Source organism: Pollicipes pollicipes, unplaced genomic scaffold (genome assembly GCF_011947565.3).
Source record: "Pollicipes pollicipes isolate AB1234 unplaced genomic scaffold, Ppol_2.1 Scaffold_4881;HRSCAF=5763_pilon_pilon_pilon, whole genome shotgun sequence".
NCBI classification, from domain to species: Eukaryota; Metazoa; Arthropoda; class Thecostraca; order Pollicipedomorpha; family Pollicipedidae; genus Pollicipes; species Pollicipes pollicipes.
The window spans coordinates 37271912-37286490 of record NW_023596576.1 but is presented as its reverse complement, the minus strand read 5'-3'; the positions used below and the strand labels follow the sequence as shown (position 1 = coordinate 37286490).

Here is a 14579-nt window from a genome sequence, read left to right as displayed (position 1 = left end):
ATTCTCCATTCAGCGAGACAGGAAAAAATTACTGGGGAATTCTGGGTGGAGCACAGGGTGCGATCTGCGATGTCAGTTAAGGCATATCTGTCGGGGTCCTAAGCTCGGTGCCCAAGTTAGAGCTGAAGACTGGGTTCCCTTAGGTATATACAGCTTCCTGCACTGAGAAGGTATGTATTATTTTGTGGTAAAATAATACCTCAGTTGCCGAGTTCCAGTCTGCAAAAAATCCGTGGGCCTCACCGGACGTCTCGACATTGGTGCGCTGAACCTCGCACATATGTGCACCGAGCTCAGGCCAGACACAACAGTTAAAATAGAGAGCATGATTGCCGGAAATTGCCTCGGCAACATAACAGCTACTTAAAATATTGGCCTGAATTCATTGCTTAAAAATTGCTGTTGACTGCATGCCAAACTCTGAGCAGGATCAAGCTATGTACATCATAGGACATGCGCACACTAATTTTGCTGCCATGATTTTCATGGACATGCTCACCTGCAGTATGTATTTCTTTTAGTTTGATCCCAGTGCTAACTCTCGTTGCAATGCAGCATGCTTTGCAAAGTCAGGTTATATTGTGGAATGTCCATGCTTTTAGGTACAGGGTGGCTTACTTGTTATATTTTCCACTCAAATATTTTGTTGTCAAAACCACATGTTATTCTGAGATGCCTGCATTATGTTTGACTCTATCTCAGTGGACTTCCTGAGCATTTTTCACTCTATGTTGAAGTATGGTGCCCTGAATCCCACACTGGCTGAAAATGCAAGCATGTCTGATATTTTATTAGGATTTTCCTTTACTATTTCCTATGGTGGTTCCAAGGACAACTGTAGCCTGACTTAACAAAGTGCATGTTAGCTGAGGATGGTTGGTGCTTGGTATAGCTATAAAATCATGTCAAACATTTTTTTATGACAGAGACAATGAGTCTTAGTTGCCACTATTTTCAGCACATGGAGAACCAAAGAATGAGGATATCACATTGGTAATTGGAAGGCAGATCTGTACTATTGGAAACATGTCAGTCACTCTGAGTGTGTTTGTCACAAGTGATGGCCTCATGCTGGCAGCTGTTTTCATTTATGCATGCTTTAGATCTAAGAGCCAGAATTTTTGTGCATAGTTGCCACCAATTTCAGTGTATAGATAACCAATGTGTCTAAGAATTATGTTGCTAAGGTAATTACTGATTGGATGCATTGATAAGGGAGTTCCTGAGATAATTTCAGGCAAGGACACCTCCAAAACACTTGTTCAGCAAACATAATTTGCAAATTCAGCATAACTTGGCCTGGCCTGAGTTCAGGACAAGCATGCTTTATTATCTGAGCACTGATGTCATGTAAGTGCATGGTGCAATGGAAATTTTGTTTGCAGACTGGATTAACATGGAAAATAGTCATATCCACTATAATGTGGAATATTGTTTTCAAACAACAATGTTTTTCAGATTCAGATTAAGGTTCAGTCAGACTTTCAATTCAATTTGGTGCACACATGGACCAGGCTCGTTGCATAAATGCCAAGCATCAGCCATAGTGAATGTTTTTGTTTTTGCTGACTGGACCTGGAGGTCTGAGAAGATGCCATCTCCTGCATCCAAAGTACAGGCAGGTGGTCTGTGACATAGATGAGGTATCTGACCATTCAAGTACTTTTGAAAGCATTGGGTCCTCCCACACTCACAGGATGTATTGCATTGCTGGCATGCATCTGTAGAAGAGCATTGTGTCACAGGTTGGCATGATGTTTGATGCCATGTCTTGAATATTCAGTTAGCTGTGTTTCATTGTTCTGCTCAAGCATGGTAATTTTGGTCAACAGTTTGTCTGGCAAATGCTAGTTGTCAAGGGTGAAGCCAGGAGGAAAGACCTGCATTGAAGGTTGGCTTGAGAAGCCCATTATTTTCATGAGTCTTTTTAGCTTTGTCATGTATGCAACCAATTTCCTTGCGCCTCATGCAGGTCTTGCACAGCAAGCCCTTTGATGATATGGTTTGTTAACTCTTTGAACAGGATTTCTCTTCAAACCTTTGGTGTGTTGGCATTGACATGCAATTTGCTTAAGATGCCTTTGATGTTTGGCCTTCTGCAGCAGGGGTGCAAAGCATAAACCATTTATCAGGTTCAAAGTTTGTAATGTTTGTTTGCATGTTCAGCAGTCACACAATTTGTGTGGATATTCTATCACTAATTTTTGCTGTACCAGATGTTCGTATTCACAAAATTGAAATATTTGCTCCTAAATTTTGAATTGATTGCTGTGTTCTAATGCATAGCAACCTGTCTTCACCAGTACTCACTGTGGGACATTACTCCTGTCAGCATGCATAATTAAAACATAGCTCATTATGCTTCTTTCCATCAGGCGAGACAGGCAGTTTGAGGAGTACTGGCCTCTGTGATCCAAACTACAAAATGTGTTGTTAACTTTATTTTGGTTTAGCTTAACTTTAATTAACTTTTATTTTGAATGTCACAGGTAATGACCTTGTGAACTCTCAGTCCTCATTTATTGGTTTTCACTTGCTAGTTTCATCTTGCTCCACATGGGGTAAAATGCACACAATTACAAACTACCACTTATGAATGTGTGGGCTACCAACAGCTTAATGTTCATGCTGTGCAACTCAGAAATCAGAGGTATGGGGTAAGAATGCCTGCTGGACCTGCCCATCTTGTCTGGCTAAGGGGCAGGCAACACAATAAAGCCATATCTACCTTATCATCATAGTGTGTTATATCATAGTGTGTCACATAATTCATGTCATACAAATGTGTAATCATACCACTATTTTCTATAGAGTGTGTCCAGAGTATGTCATAGAGTGTGTCATAAAATTACAGCTTGGTTTTGTAATTGTTTGACTCGTTTTGCTTTACCTCTGTGCCAGAGGGTGCCATTAACCATGCGCTATTTTAAATCATGGGAGCTCACACATCATTATCCACATTCTGGTGAACAGGGCCAGAAGTGCTGCCGTCCTTGTGAGCCTGGGGTTTGGGTGGTGGGTGAAGTAGAAAACCAATGATGGCTGAACTGGTGCTTGGGGAGCAGACTGTTTACATAAGAGGCCAAACAATAAATACAATACAATGATGTTAGCAGGGGATGCTAGGCTCTGGGAGCAATACAGCCCTCCCCTCCCTTCCTTGGCACCATTGGCATTAGGGCATCAGGCCTTGACAGTACACTTAGCTGTTGAGGCAAGGTGACATCACATGCTTCTCATCCTGGAAGGAAAGGCAAGCACTGCAAGAGACTTATTGCTGTACCTCCGGTTTTCCGGATGTGCAGGTCAACAACACTACAGGCACCCTGATGTTGCCCCCTCCCCCTCCATTGCTGATGCTCTTGACTGACGCGTTCAGGTCTAGTGATGTTGAAGCCCTAGTAATGTGTGCTTCAGTCCCCATCCCTCCTCCCAGTCACTGGATCAGATTGGGGGCTCTCATTCTCAGCTGAAGAACTGCATTGCTGCAATGAAATTCAGTTGTTTCACTCATAATCACCATGTAGAAAACTGATGTGTTTAGGTGATAAGGTAGTCTGCAAGGATGAGATCACAATCAAGAATTTGACTTAAGTCGGAATGAAAATGTATGGCTCATGTAAAACTATTTGTATTCATGGATGAAGAATTAAAACTGTTTTTCTGGCATTTTCTGGTATCGCTATTGGACCCGTGTAACACTGTGATATATCCGTCAGTCTTGAAAAGTTTGAACCATCGCGTGCCATATCGTGACACATTCAGTGCTCTCCACAGATTTATCCATACATTTGCAGGCTATGGCCATCCGGTATGTGCCCTGCTCCTTTAGCGAGGGTCGCATAGCCCCCAACTAACTAAAGATATCAGACTGTGCGAGACATGTACTGTTATCTCAGTCTGAATCCCGCCCCCGTACGTCTTGCACCCTCTCTTTGCGCGGTTAACTGGTCACCCAGCGGTAGAACCTCAGATCCGCTGCGCCTTTCAGACGGCGGGTGTCGGTTGCGTGTGAGTCTCCTTCTGCCACAATGGTAACTTCGCCTGCTTTAACACATCCATTTATCCAAATTCTCCTTAGACCGGATGTAGTAATGTTGATGTCTGCTTGGGTAAGCCTGGTGCCCCGACACGGTGTACTCGTCCGGCTGCAGAGATGCCGTTCCTGAAGCGGCTGGTGGAGCCGACGGAGCTCTGCCGCGACACGCTGCCGGCCGACACGACGCTGCCCAGCGAGCTCGAGGCTGTCACCAACGGCACGCTGACGCACGTGGTGCGCCAGCTGTCGTCGCTGTCGCGCCACGCCGAGGACATGTTCGGCGAGCTGTTCCGCGAGGCCGAGCGCATCGTGCACCGCTCGGCCAGCCTGCAGCTGCGCATCGACAGTCTGGCCGACAAGGTCACGCGCCTGGACAGCACCGTCGAGGAGGGTGAGTCGGCCGCCGGTCCCGCCGCGCCTGCCGCCGGCACAGCTGGTGTTCGGCTGGCCCGGCGAGGCGCACCGGCCGACTGCCGTGTCTCGGTGCCGCAGATGGGGATCAGTGTGTTGTCTGTTGTGTTGTCGTTTGGCGCCCGATGCTCTCGAGGCTGTACGCCAAACGACATGTGCCAATGGACGTATTATATTATATTAGGCCAGGCGTCGGTTAGCATACGAGGCCGTATGCTCATCGACGCCTGTCCAGCAGGCATACCGCCTGTCGCGACCCCGGATTGTTGACTCCACTGCACAGATCACGTGACCGATTCTCAGCTCCTCCGTGCATCGTAACGGATCACGTGACCGATACTCAGCTCCGCCGTGCGTCGTGACAGATCACGTGACCGATACTCGGGTCCGCCGTGCGTTGTGGCAGATCACGCGACCGATACTTAGCTCCGCCGTGCGTCGTGACAGATCACGTGACCGATACTCGGCTCCGCCGTGCGTCGCGGCCTGGCTGGCCACCGCAAGAGCCCAGCCTGACGAGCGCTGTCGTGTTGCCACCAGTGTCGCTGCAGGAGATCCACATGCGGAAGGCGTTCCGCTCCCAGGTGGTGAAGGACCAGGAGGTGGTCAGTCGGCAGAGCATGCCGGACGCCATGCTGCAGACGTACCTTGGCTGCGACAAGCCGCCGCCGCTCGACGAACTGAACGTGTTCAGGTGCGGCCTGTCAGCGGCCCGCGCTTCGCCGCGGGCTGGGCTCTGGGCACTAGCCGGCGGTCCACATGTCGGATGGTAGATGCCGATTGGTCGGTACGAAGGGACTGCTGACGTTGGCTCGAACTATGGGCATCGAATTTCGCTGTGTGTGAGAGATGTGCTGCTGATGTGCGAAGACACCGCGTCACATATGATTCCGTTGTGAGGTATGACTTTAATGAAGGTGGTTTTTAAAGGATAGTTGTGAGGCTCTTGAGAATAGCTTTAATTTCATATGTGATGAAGTCCCCTTAAATATGACGACCTGTGATACCATGCATACTGCTAAAGCAGGATGTAGCCTGTTTAGAGTAGGCGGTGTGGCCAGAGTGAAACTCTGACCAGCCAGGGGGGGTCAGCTGTGTGGTATGATCAGGACATGATGGTCGCTGGCGTCAGGAGGCAACGCAAGTCTGCAGATGGGGCAACAGTCTTGTGACTCCCCTGCCCCTTCTCTGGCGGCACCCTGTCCCCGGGTGGGGCTGCGACGCCATATGTTGCGTCGTCGTCCCGACGGTGGAGCGACGCTGAGGTGCAGCTGTTCTCCAAACAGGTCGACGGGCCCCGGCGGTTTCTTCCTGGCGCCAGAGACGATCACATCCCAGGGCAACAACCTTGCCGCACTCTCGACCACTGGCTGGTCATCCTGGGTTGACCAGGGTTTCACCTCGGCCGCGCGGCGCGTGAAACACAGTTGGCTTGATGACAAGTGTTGGCTGATTGATTGCGAACGGCTTTATTGTTGTGCTGCACGAATAACGTGTTTATGCTTGTCATGGAGCGAGCGTGCCGCTCGTATGAAGCGTGAAGCGTGGCTTATCAGTTAGTGTCACAGCTGGCGGATACCGTTTACAATGGCGTGTTAATTGGATGGGTAGAACCACATCACCCCCTACCATCACCACCACCACGCACACACACTTCGGCAAAACCCAGAATTTGCCTCCTTGATTGTGCACGGAGAAAAGGGCGATGTGCGCGTGAGCGTAATTTTGTCCGTTTAAGCGTGAAATGGCCCTGCGTTGTAAAAAAAGCGCAGGTTAGAAGCATTTGGCCGCGAATTTTCGGAGGTATGAAAGCCTTGTTAGCTTTTTTTGTGTGCGACCATGCGTTGACGGTGTACCCGTGCGGAAAATTTGTCTTTGCGTGAACGCTGTGGTACGCACCGCCTCCTTATGGGTTTTGATTGCTTTCTTCTTTTTATGTACAGAAACGACGGCAAAGATGGTCTGAAGTTCTACACTGACCCGAACTATTTTTTCGAACTTTGGAGGCAAGACATGTTGAAAGAAAACGAGCGGCTGATGAGTGAGAAGGGAAGGAAGGTGAGTGCACTACCATGGGTGTAAAGGCGTAAAGCAATGGTGATCACGTCAACCAGCCATCACTGATAGAGGTGTCGGCTTTTCGTCATGATTGTCATCATGACGTGGAGTTATCGGTGGAGAACACTACGCGTTTGGCCCTGTGGCTTGGTCGAACCAGTACGTTGTGGTAAACCTGCTGATGCGACTTGTACACGCCTGACCGACATCTAGCTCGCCGACTTCAGCAGTTTATCCAGGGCCGGGGGGTGTCAGCTGTCGACGGAGGGCAAGTTGAGCGGAGGCTCCCTGTTCGTGTCATGCCGTTCCTCGATGTTTGTGAACAGTGGCCGAAGAGACCAATAGCTCCCCAATTAGCAGGCGGCATGCTGTCCAGCCGGCTGTCTCGCGCTTATGACAGGAGCGATGGGTCTGGTCTTCAGCCGTCCCTGGCCCTCCTTTCGTCGCCGGCTGAGTTACCGGGCCGCTCTGGGTGCGCGTATATGGGCGCGATGGGTCGGACCAGGACCGGACGCTGCACACTCCGCTCTAACGCCACCTGTCCCGGACGCCGTACACCCCGCTCTAACGCCACCTGTCCCAGACGCCGCACACCCCGCTCTAACGCCACCTGTCCCGGACGCCGCACACCCCGCTCTAACGCCACCTGTCCCGGACGCCGCACACCCCGCTCTAACGCCACCTGTCCCGGACGCCGCACACCCCGCTTTAACGCCACCTGTCCCGGACGCCGCACACCCCGCTCTAACGCCACCTGTCCCGGACGCCGCACACCCCGCTCTAACGCCACCTGTCCCGGACGCCGCACATCCCGCTCTAACGCCACCTGTCCCGGACGCCGCTCTCCCCATTCTAAGGACACCTGTCCCGGACGCAGCACACCTCACTCTAAGCCACCTTTCCCGGACGCAGCACACCCGCTCTAACACCACCTTTCCCGGACGCAGCACACGCCAGCGACGGACGCGACCAGCGAGGCAAGTCGCTCGGTGTGCCCGGCCTCCCGGTGGCGGTGGCTGCTGGGCTGCGGCCGCACACGTGTCGCCTGCGCTCGGGTGCTCCTAGCCCTCTGCACGGGAACGTGACGGCAGTCACCCACCCCGCCGCTTCGATCGGAGGGGGAGGGGCTGAAGGGGATGTGCGGGCGCGGAAACTTACTCGGGCGGGTGCAAGCATGTGCTTATGATTTGATCGTAGCGTTTAAAGAAAAATGCGCTGTGGTCTCCCTGGTTGTTGATGTCCCCTCTGTGCACTCCCTGTGTCGTACAATCTGGAATGTTTTGAAACTAGGTGTAGGTCCGGGATATGGCGTGTAGCTTTTTGGGAATTGAAGTTTCCGTAGTAGATTCCGGTTAGGTTAGGTTAGGTTTGTTAATGGTTCCGGTTGTTATAAGGTTCCGTAAAGGTAAGAGGACCCGTATTCGAGGTTGTTGAAGCAAGGATCATATATAAGATGAGCTCACTTTTACCTATTGGCATGATTGTAAGTGCAAAAGACTGCTTTGGACTACACAATTTATCTGTTTAGTAAACATGCTCCTCGCGTTGTCAATGATTGTGGTGTCGCACGTTGCACAACATTGGTTAAGGGCCGATCGGCGGCCGTTAAATCTGGAAATCGTGCTCGCGAACGCCAGATATGAACCTTTTTCTTTTTTTCTTTTTTTGTTTGTCTTGTTCGCCGCATGACCAGTGGAATGGTGGGAGTTAAATGGCGTTATGGATGTCTGGGTGACTTTGAAAAGGTTTTCACGAAATAGGTTGCACATTTACGCGGCGTACATTTTAGCGGTGTATTAGCTTAGAAACGAAAGCGGCTAGGGTCTTAAGGTCAGCGCTGTGGACTGCGCCAAATGATCTCCAAGATGACTATTTCAGTTCAAAATCCCACACAAATGTCCAATACCCCCTTTCATTCTAATGTGCAGATTTTGTTGAATGAGGACTTTATCTCGTCATCTTATTTGATCTTAGAGAATCGTCTTCCATCCTGCCCTTGCGCTTCAAAAGCGTTGTCGTCGTCGTTGGGGCTTAACGACGCACTCAGCTGCTGAGACCATATGGCGCCGCCCGCCTCTCACCCTGGCAGAAAGGCCGGGCACTGCGGGAAGCGAACCCAGTAACTCCGGTTTTTCAGACGTGCAGTTGTCCACGCAGACTCGCTAACCACTTCACTATAGGGACCCACGCGCTTGAAAGGCTTTGGATGTAGTTTTTGCCGTTTAATTTCCAATTTACAGGTATGTCCAATCGTACGGGGGTCTTGAGCGGTCAGTGTGGGAACTTTGGTGGAGCAGACTAAAAGCTGATGTTATGAAATATTTAAGTAGGCGCTGAAAACTATAATGATATATCGCCTCCGCCCAACTGGCCAGCGCCATATCACGGCGCTGGCAAGTTGGCTGCGCGACGTGGTTTAGTAAGGTATTGTAAACATTTCCAGACCCAGCATGCTATACGTGGTAGTTACGATTGGAGTTCGAAGAACTGGGATGACCTAAATATTGTATTATCACGTTAAACAATCCTGGCACGCCCTGATTTTAGGGTTACCTATCTGTTTGACAGATGGCCACAATCAAGTATGCGTTAGCGGTAATTGCTTGTGCTACTGAGGTTTCCGAGTTGTAGCGCTACTGCAGACCGCGGCATCGCCGTTTTGTGAGCCCACAATAAAAGGACGCGATGTTTCCGTTGTTCGCTGTTTGTTGGTGACCCGTAACTTTGTTCGCTGATCCATCGTATGGCTGCACCTCCGCACTTTCAGCTCCGTCATGTGCTGTTCAGTTGCACCAGCCGCTGTGTTCGTGTGTTTCGAGAGTGTTCGCACCGCGTGTTAGCTGTCGAGTCTGCTCCGACCTGTCGCGACCTGACCTGACCTGACCTGACCTGACCCGACAGCCGCACCGGCCGCGGCACGACGGCTCGGCCGGCAGCTCCGGCGGCCGCCATAAGAAGCGCGTGCGCCAGGCGCAGAACACGCGCGAGCGCCAGCGCCAGGCGGCCGAGGAGCATGGCGAATACATTACACCGCCGTCGCACAGCTCGGCCAGCCGACCGGCGCCGCCGCCACCGCCGCCGGCGCCGCAGCACGCGGTCAGTGCTCAACGGCGGCGCCGCCCGGTGCTGGGGTCCCGACGCGCTGCAGCGTCCGCTCCTCCGCGCGGAGGCGAGCGGGTGCCTGGGGTACTGGCTGTTGTGATGTGGGTGGACTCCAAACCAGAAAACGTGCCATGCTTGTTGGTTTTCAGGACTGCTTATCAGACTATAAAGAAACCAGTAGTTGCTTTGACCGTTGTGAATCAAGTTGCTTGAAGTCCGAAAAAGCTGGCAACTTTCCGCACATAAGTTGCAGTCAATAGAAGTACAAGTTTTTCATTTTTGTGTTGCGCGTTTTCTTCCTAAATTATATTCATCTGTTAAGGTTGTCATGTTTGTTAATGGTTTAATGTATAACGTTCACGTGTAGTCATATTTGCTGTTTTCTCAATGACGTTCAAATTTGTGTGCATTGCTTGAGCTGCGAGCGGGATTGTGTCTACCCATTTCCCGATTTCAAAACGAAGCCCCAAATGTTGTGTTGGCCTCATGTGTGTGACGCTGACATTGGCGTGTTGTCGTCAGATACCGTACGACTGCGACTCACCATCGGAGCTGGAGCCGCCCCGACCGGTCAGCGTGGAGCTGCGGCGCCGCGGCTCTGACGCGCCGCTCAGTCCCGGCGGCCGCGCGATCAGCCGCACCGTGTCGAGCCGGCCCTCACAGCCTCCGCCGGCGCCGCCGCCCGGCCACGGCAGCACGCCCACGCGCGTCCGCAGCGACCGCCAGACACTGCCGCCGCCGCCGCCGCCACCGCCGCCACCGCCGCCGCCGCTGCTCGCCGCTGAGAACGGCCTGGCGTACCCGCCGGCGCGTCAGAGCGCGTTGGAGCTGCCGCCGCCGCCGTCTCCGCTGCACGACACGTCTGCCGAGGAGCTGCCGCCGCCGTCGCCCAGAGCGGACGAGCTGCCGCCGCCGCCGCAGCTGCCCCAGGCGCCGCCGCCACCGCTCTCGCCGCCGCCGCCGCCGCCACCGCCGCCTCCGCCGCCGCCACCACCGCCACCACCACCACCGCCACCACCACCGCCGCCACCACCGCCTCCCGGACTCGGTAGCTGTCTCGTGAACGGCTTCCCCAAGACGGCGCTGGACATGGATAATGATCCAGCTGAAGACGGTGGCAAGGTAATTTAACACTTGTGCACCGGAGTGCAAGGAAGCTGACAATCGTATTTCACCAGGGAATGGAGTGCTGCTAGGGAGGCAGCGATTTACATCCGACTACCAGCTCTTGTTAACATGTATTTACAGCTGGTCGGTGCCGTAATAATTATGAACACACCACGACTGTACGTCAGGCAGTTTGTGCGGTGATCGTAAGAGCGACAATGAACCGCCCATCGACGTTTGCCGGATAGCGGATGGCGCTGTCCGGCTATGGACGGCAGTGAATTGAGAACCAGGGGCTCTCCCCAATGTTACATGCATCTGTCGTACTGATCTGCGTGCCTTCCCGTCAGAGGAAACACGACGGTTTGGCTAGGTGCGGTACCGACACGCCTTATTATGTGTGTTGCTTGGTGGTATTTACATGTTCTGGGTTGGCGTGGATGTGTCTGGTCTGTTGGCCATGGCAGATTACACGGCGTGCTGGCACTGGCCGTTGCTATCCCGGGGCCGAGCCGTCCGCCAGCCGTCCCCGACGGGGCTCTGATCGGCCTTCGATTGCAGGTGAAGCTGACCCCAGTGACTCCGGCCGCCGCCAAGCCGCCACCCTTGTACGACGCCCGCAGTGACCTGCTGAAGGCGATCCGGGACGGTCAGTGGCGGCTGTCAGGCGCCCGATAAGGACGCGTACCGTGTCCGGCGTGTCTGGCTCCCCTCCCGCCAAACTGGCCGGCAGCGTGGCTCGGGTTTGCCGCGATTTCTCCTTAAATGTTGCCTGGCCTAATGTGCCATTACTTGTGCTGTTGAATCCTTAAATGTACTATGGATTGTACCACGGAATCCTCAGATATTCCATCATTAGTACCATTGAATCATTAAATGTTACATTTTCTGAACGTACCACGAAGTGCAATCGTTTAACAGTCCGGTGCGGTGGTGTGCGTACGGTTGGGGGACATTGCCGTGGTTTTGTTGACGCTGGGTTGTGATTTGAAATCTGGGATATTGCTGTGGTTTTGTGATGCCGAGTTGTGAGTTGGAAGGTGGGGGACATTGTCGTGGTTTTATTGATGCTGAGTTGCGAGTTTGAGGCGTTATGTTTAACACTTCCAATCCATTTTCTATGCATGGTGGTTTCAGTAGGTTCTCTGGGTTATCACGATGAACCCTGTGGCGGGCCTTAATAACGGATGCATACCTCACCGTGAAACTGAAGAACGTGACAGAGTGTTTCTATCCTCATCTGGCCTGCTGTGCGTCCAGCCAGCACGTTGCCCTGGCTCGGCGACATGCCTCTGGGTTAAGCGCAGTGAGGAGAGAGCGACCAGTTCATTGTATCATGCTGTAACAGCGCGTACTCGTCAAGGCCCCGACGAAACAGCATCACATCAAACGCCGTCACGATCGCGTCGTAGTCCACGTACCGGCGCGGTGGCGGGGCGCCGTGAGGGCGGCGTCCGGCGCGCCGCCTGGTGACCGGCCCGACTGACCGCCGGCGCCTCTGTGTCCGCCGCAGGCATTACGCTGCGCAAGGTGGAGGTGGTGGAGGAGCAGCGGCGCGAGCAGGCGCAGCCCCTGCACGACGTGGCCTCCATCCTGGCGCGCCGCGTCGCCATCGAGGTCTCCTCCGACACGGAGTCCGACTCGGACTCGGACTCGGAGTGCTGGGACGACGAGACCAGCGCCTAGCCGCACCGTCTGGCCGGGGTCCAGAGCGGCGAGTGGTGGACTGCGGCAGCTGTCTCCGCTCACGCCGTGCGGACAGCCGAAGAAGCGCGCTGTCCGGTTCTGTGGTCATTGAAGGTTGTGCTAGTCACTGGTATTTTTATGAAAAGCTCTAGCGCGGTAGTGGTTAGGTTGACTTTGAAGAGATTGTACGAGTGATTGGCGTACGCGGCGTGCATATTCTTAGAGCGGTTCTTTTCTGGGTCTTCTAATGCAAGCTAAGGACCAATGGGTGTCTGTTTCTGTTGAAACCGATGTGAAACAGAGCAATATGCTTTCTTTGCGGGTTATGCTTATACCTTGTGGGAGGGACCTCGCTGTGATTTGCTAAGCGTATGCGTATGGGTACGTATCCGCAACAGGCGTTTACTCGTTGTGATCCGCGCTTCCGATTCCAATGAATGGTGGAGACGAGTTTTCTTTGGGTCCGCCATGGTTGGATGCCTTGGTGGAAATGAGTTTCCTTCGGGTCCACCATGGTTGGATGCCTTGGTGGAAATGAGTTTCCTTCGGGTCCACCATGGTTGGATGCCTTGGTGGAAATGAGTTTCCTCCGGGTCCACCACGGTCGGATGCCTTGCTGGACTGACGGCCGATGGCCATCCCATCCCCCAGCGGTGGATGTTTCTTCCAATACACGATTATCCAGTTTGGTTAGCAGACACTGGCGTTTCGCTCTACGGTCCTGCACCTGCAGGAATAGCAGCCCACGCAATCTGCGACAACTCGGAACGGGGAAATAATGCGGCTTTCGGTTACTGAACTCGTAGCTTCGGCGTCACCCGCCTGGCTTTTGTTGTGTGGGCGGGGCGACAAGTTCAGACATGGCGTGTTATGCCGGGCCATCCTGCGTGACATGGTATGCCGGGGACATCGTGCGTGGCCTGGTATGCCGGGTCATCCTGCATGGTGTGGTATGCCGGGTCATTCTGCATGGCATGGTATGACTTGGTCATCCTGCATGGCGTGGTACGTCGGGGTCATCCTGCATGGCGTGGGTCGCGGGCAGGTACGGCCGAACTGGAAACGCGTTGCTGCTGTCCGCTGCGCGCGTGGTAGTTACGAGGTGTTTTTTTTTATAAAGAAATGTCTGCATCGAGCGGCCGACCTGGTCCTTAAGCTTGCCGTAGAGAAAAACGGCATTGCATCAATGATTGCAGCAGTCTGCACCTCTGAGCAGTAAGAAGTACAGCCAGCACCATGTGTACACAACGTGGTGCTGGATAAATTAGAATGCATTTTCAGACAAGCGGATTGATGACTCAGGATTCTCCTGCATCACAGCAATGCTAGCAAAGTGTACCTTTCCGTTCAACTGACGTGTGAGACGCATCTGGTTAGGTTGCGGAAAACACTGCGCAACACAAGGCAGAATCGGCTCGGGCTCTCGACAACCGGCTGCCGATGAGACCAACACCGTCAAACGGGGGAGAGAACGGCGATCATTCGCGAAAATTCGGCTCCTCACGTGCAGCCGAACGTGTTTGGCGGGGCGAAGCCATGCATATGTACGCTTGGGGGAGTTTTTAAGGACATGCCGGAACATGTTGATTAAGGACATGTCAAGGCATGCCGGCAGCCGAATCAGACGGCCGCAGAGCCACCTGAACGGTGCGGGCACGACCAGTTCGCTTTGTAATGTCCATAATCATTTAGAGGTCTCAGCACTGCCCAACGCATGAGTCGTAATGATAATTTGATAGTTTTAGTTGCAGTAAGTTGCAGTAGTAGTAGTATCAGTAATAGGCCTACCGGACGCGGGTTTTTTACACAAAGCGTAAAAATGGACCCCCTTGGCGCTCCAGACGACGAAGAAGGCTTGTAAGCAAAAATAAAGGGTCATGAGCTGACAGAAATAATTATTCGCTGATTGATGGGGTCGTGGATGGGGATTGTGCACTTGTCGGAGCACTCCGATCGCCAAGAGGCCTTGCACGTTGCCCTCGCCTTTTTGCAATTGCTTGAAGGGCCGGAGCACTCTTCATCGATCAGGGCTCTTCACGGTTTTTTTTCTATTCGCCAGGATGACTTTTAAAATACGATATTGCCGTGGTGCTCATAGGGACCGGCCATAAATCATGTTACGTATGGATGGGGGACGGAGATGGAGTGTAACGGAAGCGTAACAAGGGGTGGCGGG

The 14579-nt window shown here is 52.9% G+C and overlaps 1 protein-coding gene across 1 annotated transcript; it reads left to right on the top strand.

Annotated features, from left to right (window-relative positions):
• The first annotated feature begins 1 nt into the window (after position 1).
• On the top strand, positions 2 to 13085 carry LOC119100335 (wiskott-Aldrich syndrome protein family member 3). Its single transcript, XM_037223438.1, has 9 exons — positions 2 to 170; positions 4155 to 4430; positions 4991 to 5144; positions 6394 to 6508; positions 9410 to 9604; positions 10133 to 10180; positions 10631 to 10732; positions 11279 to 11366; positions 12231 to 13085. Exons 2-9 carry the CDS (start codon positions 4157 to 4159, stop codon positions 12401 to 12403), a joined length of 1149 nt encoding a protein of 382 aa, XP_037079333.1. The 5' UTR covers positions 2 to 170; positions 4155 to 4156; the 3' UTR covers positions 12404 to 13085.
• Positions 13086 to 14579: the final 1494 nt, after the last annotated feature.

Bases quoted from the DNA above. Each gene is read 5' to 3' on its own strand.
- LOC119100335 (XM_037223438.1), top strand. From the start codon at position 4,157: ATGCCGTTCCTGAAGCGGCTGGTGGAGCCGACGGAGCTCTGCCGCGAC. The intron at 5,145-6,393 runs GTGCGGCCTGTC...TTTTATGTACAG, and splicing joins GACGAACTGAACGTGTTCAG to AAACGACGGCAAAGATGGTC. The intron at 10,181-10,630 runs GTCAGCGTGGAG...CCGCCACCACCA, and splicing joins AGCTGGAGCCGCCCCGACCG to CCGCCGCCACCACCGCCTCC.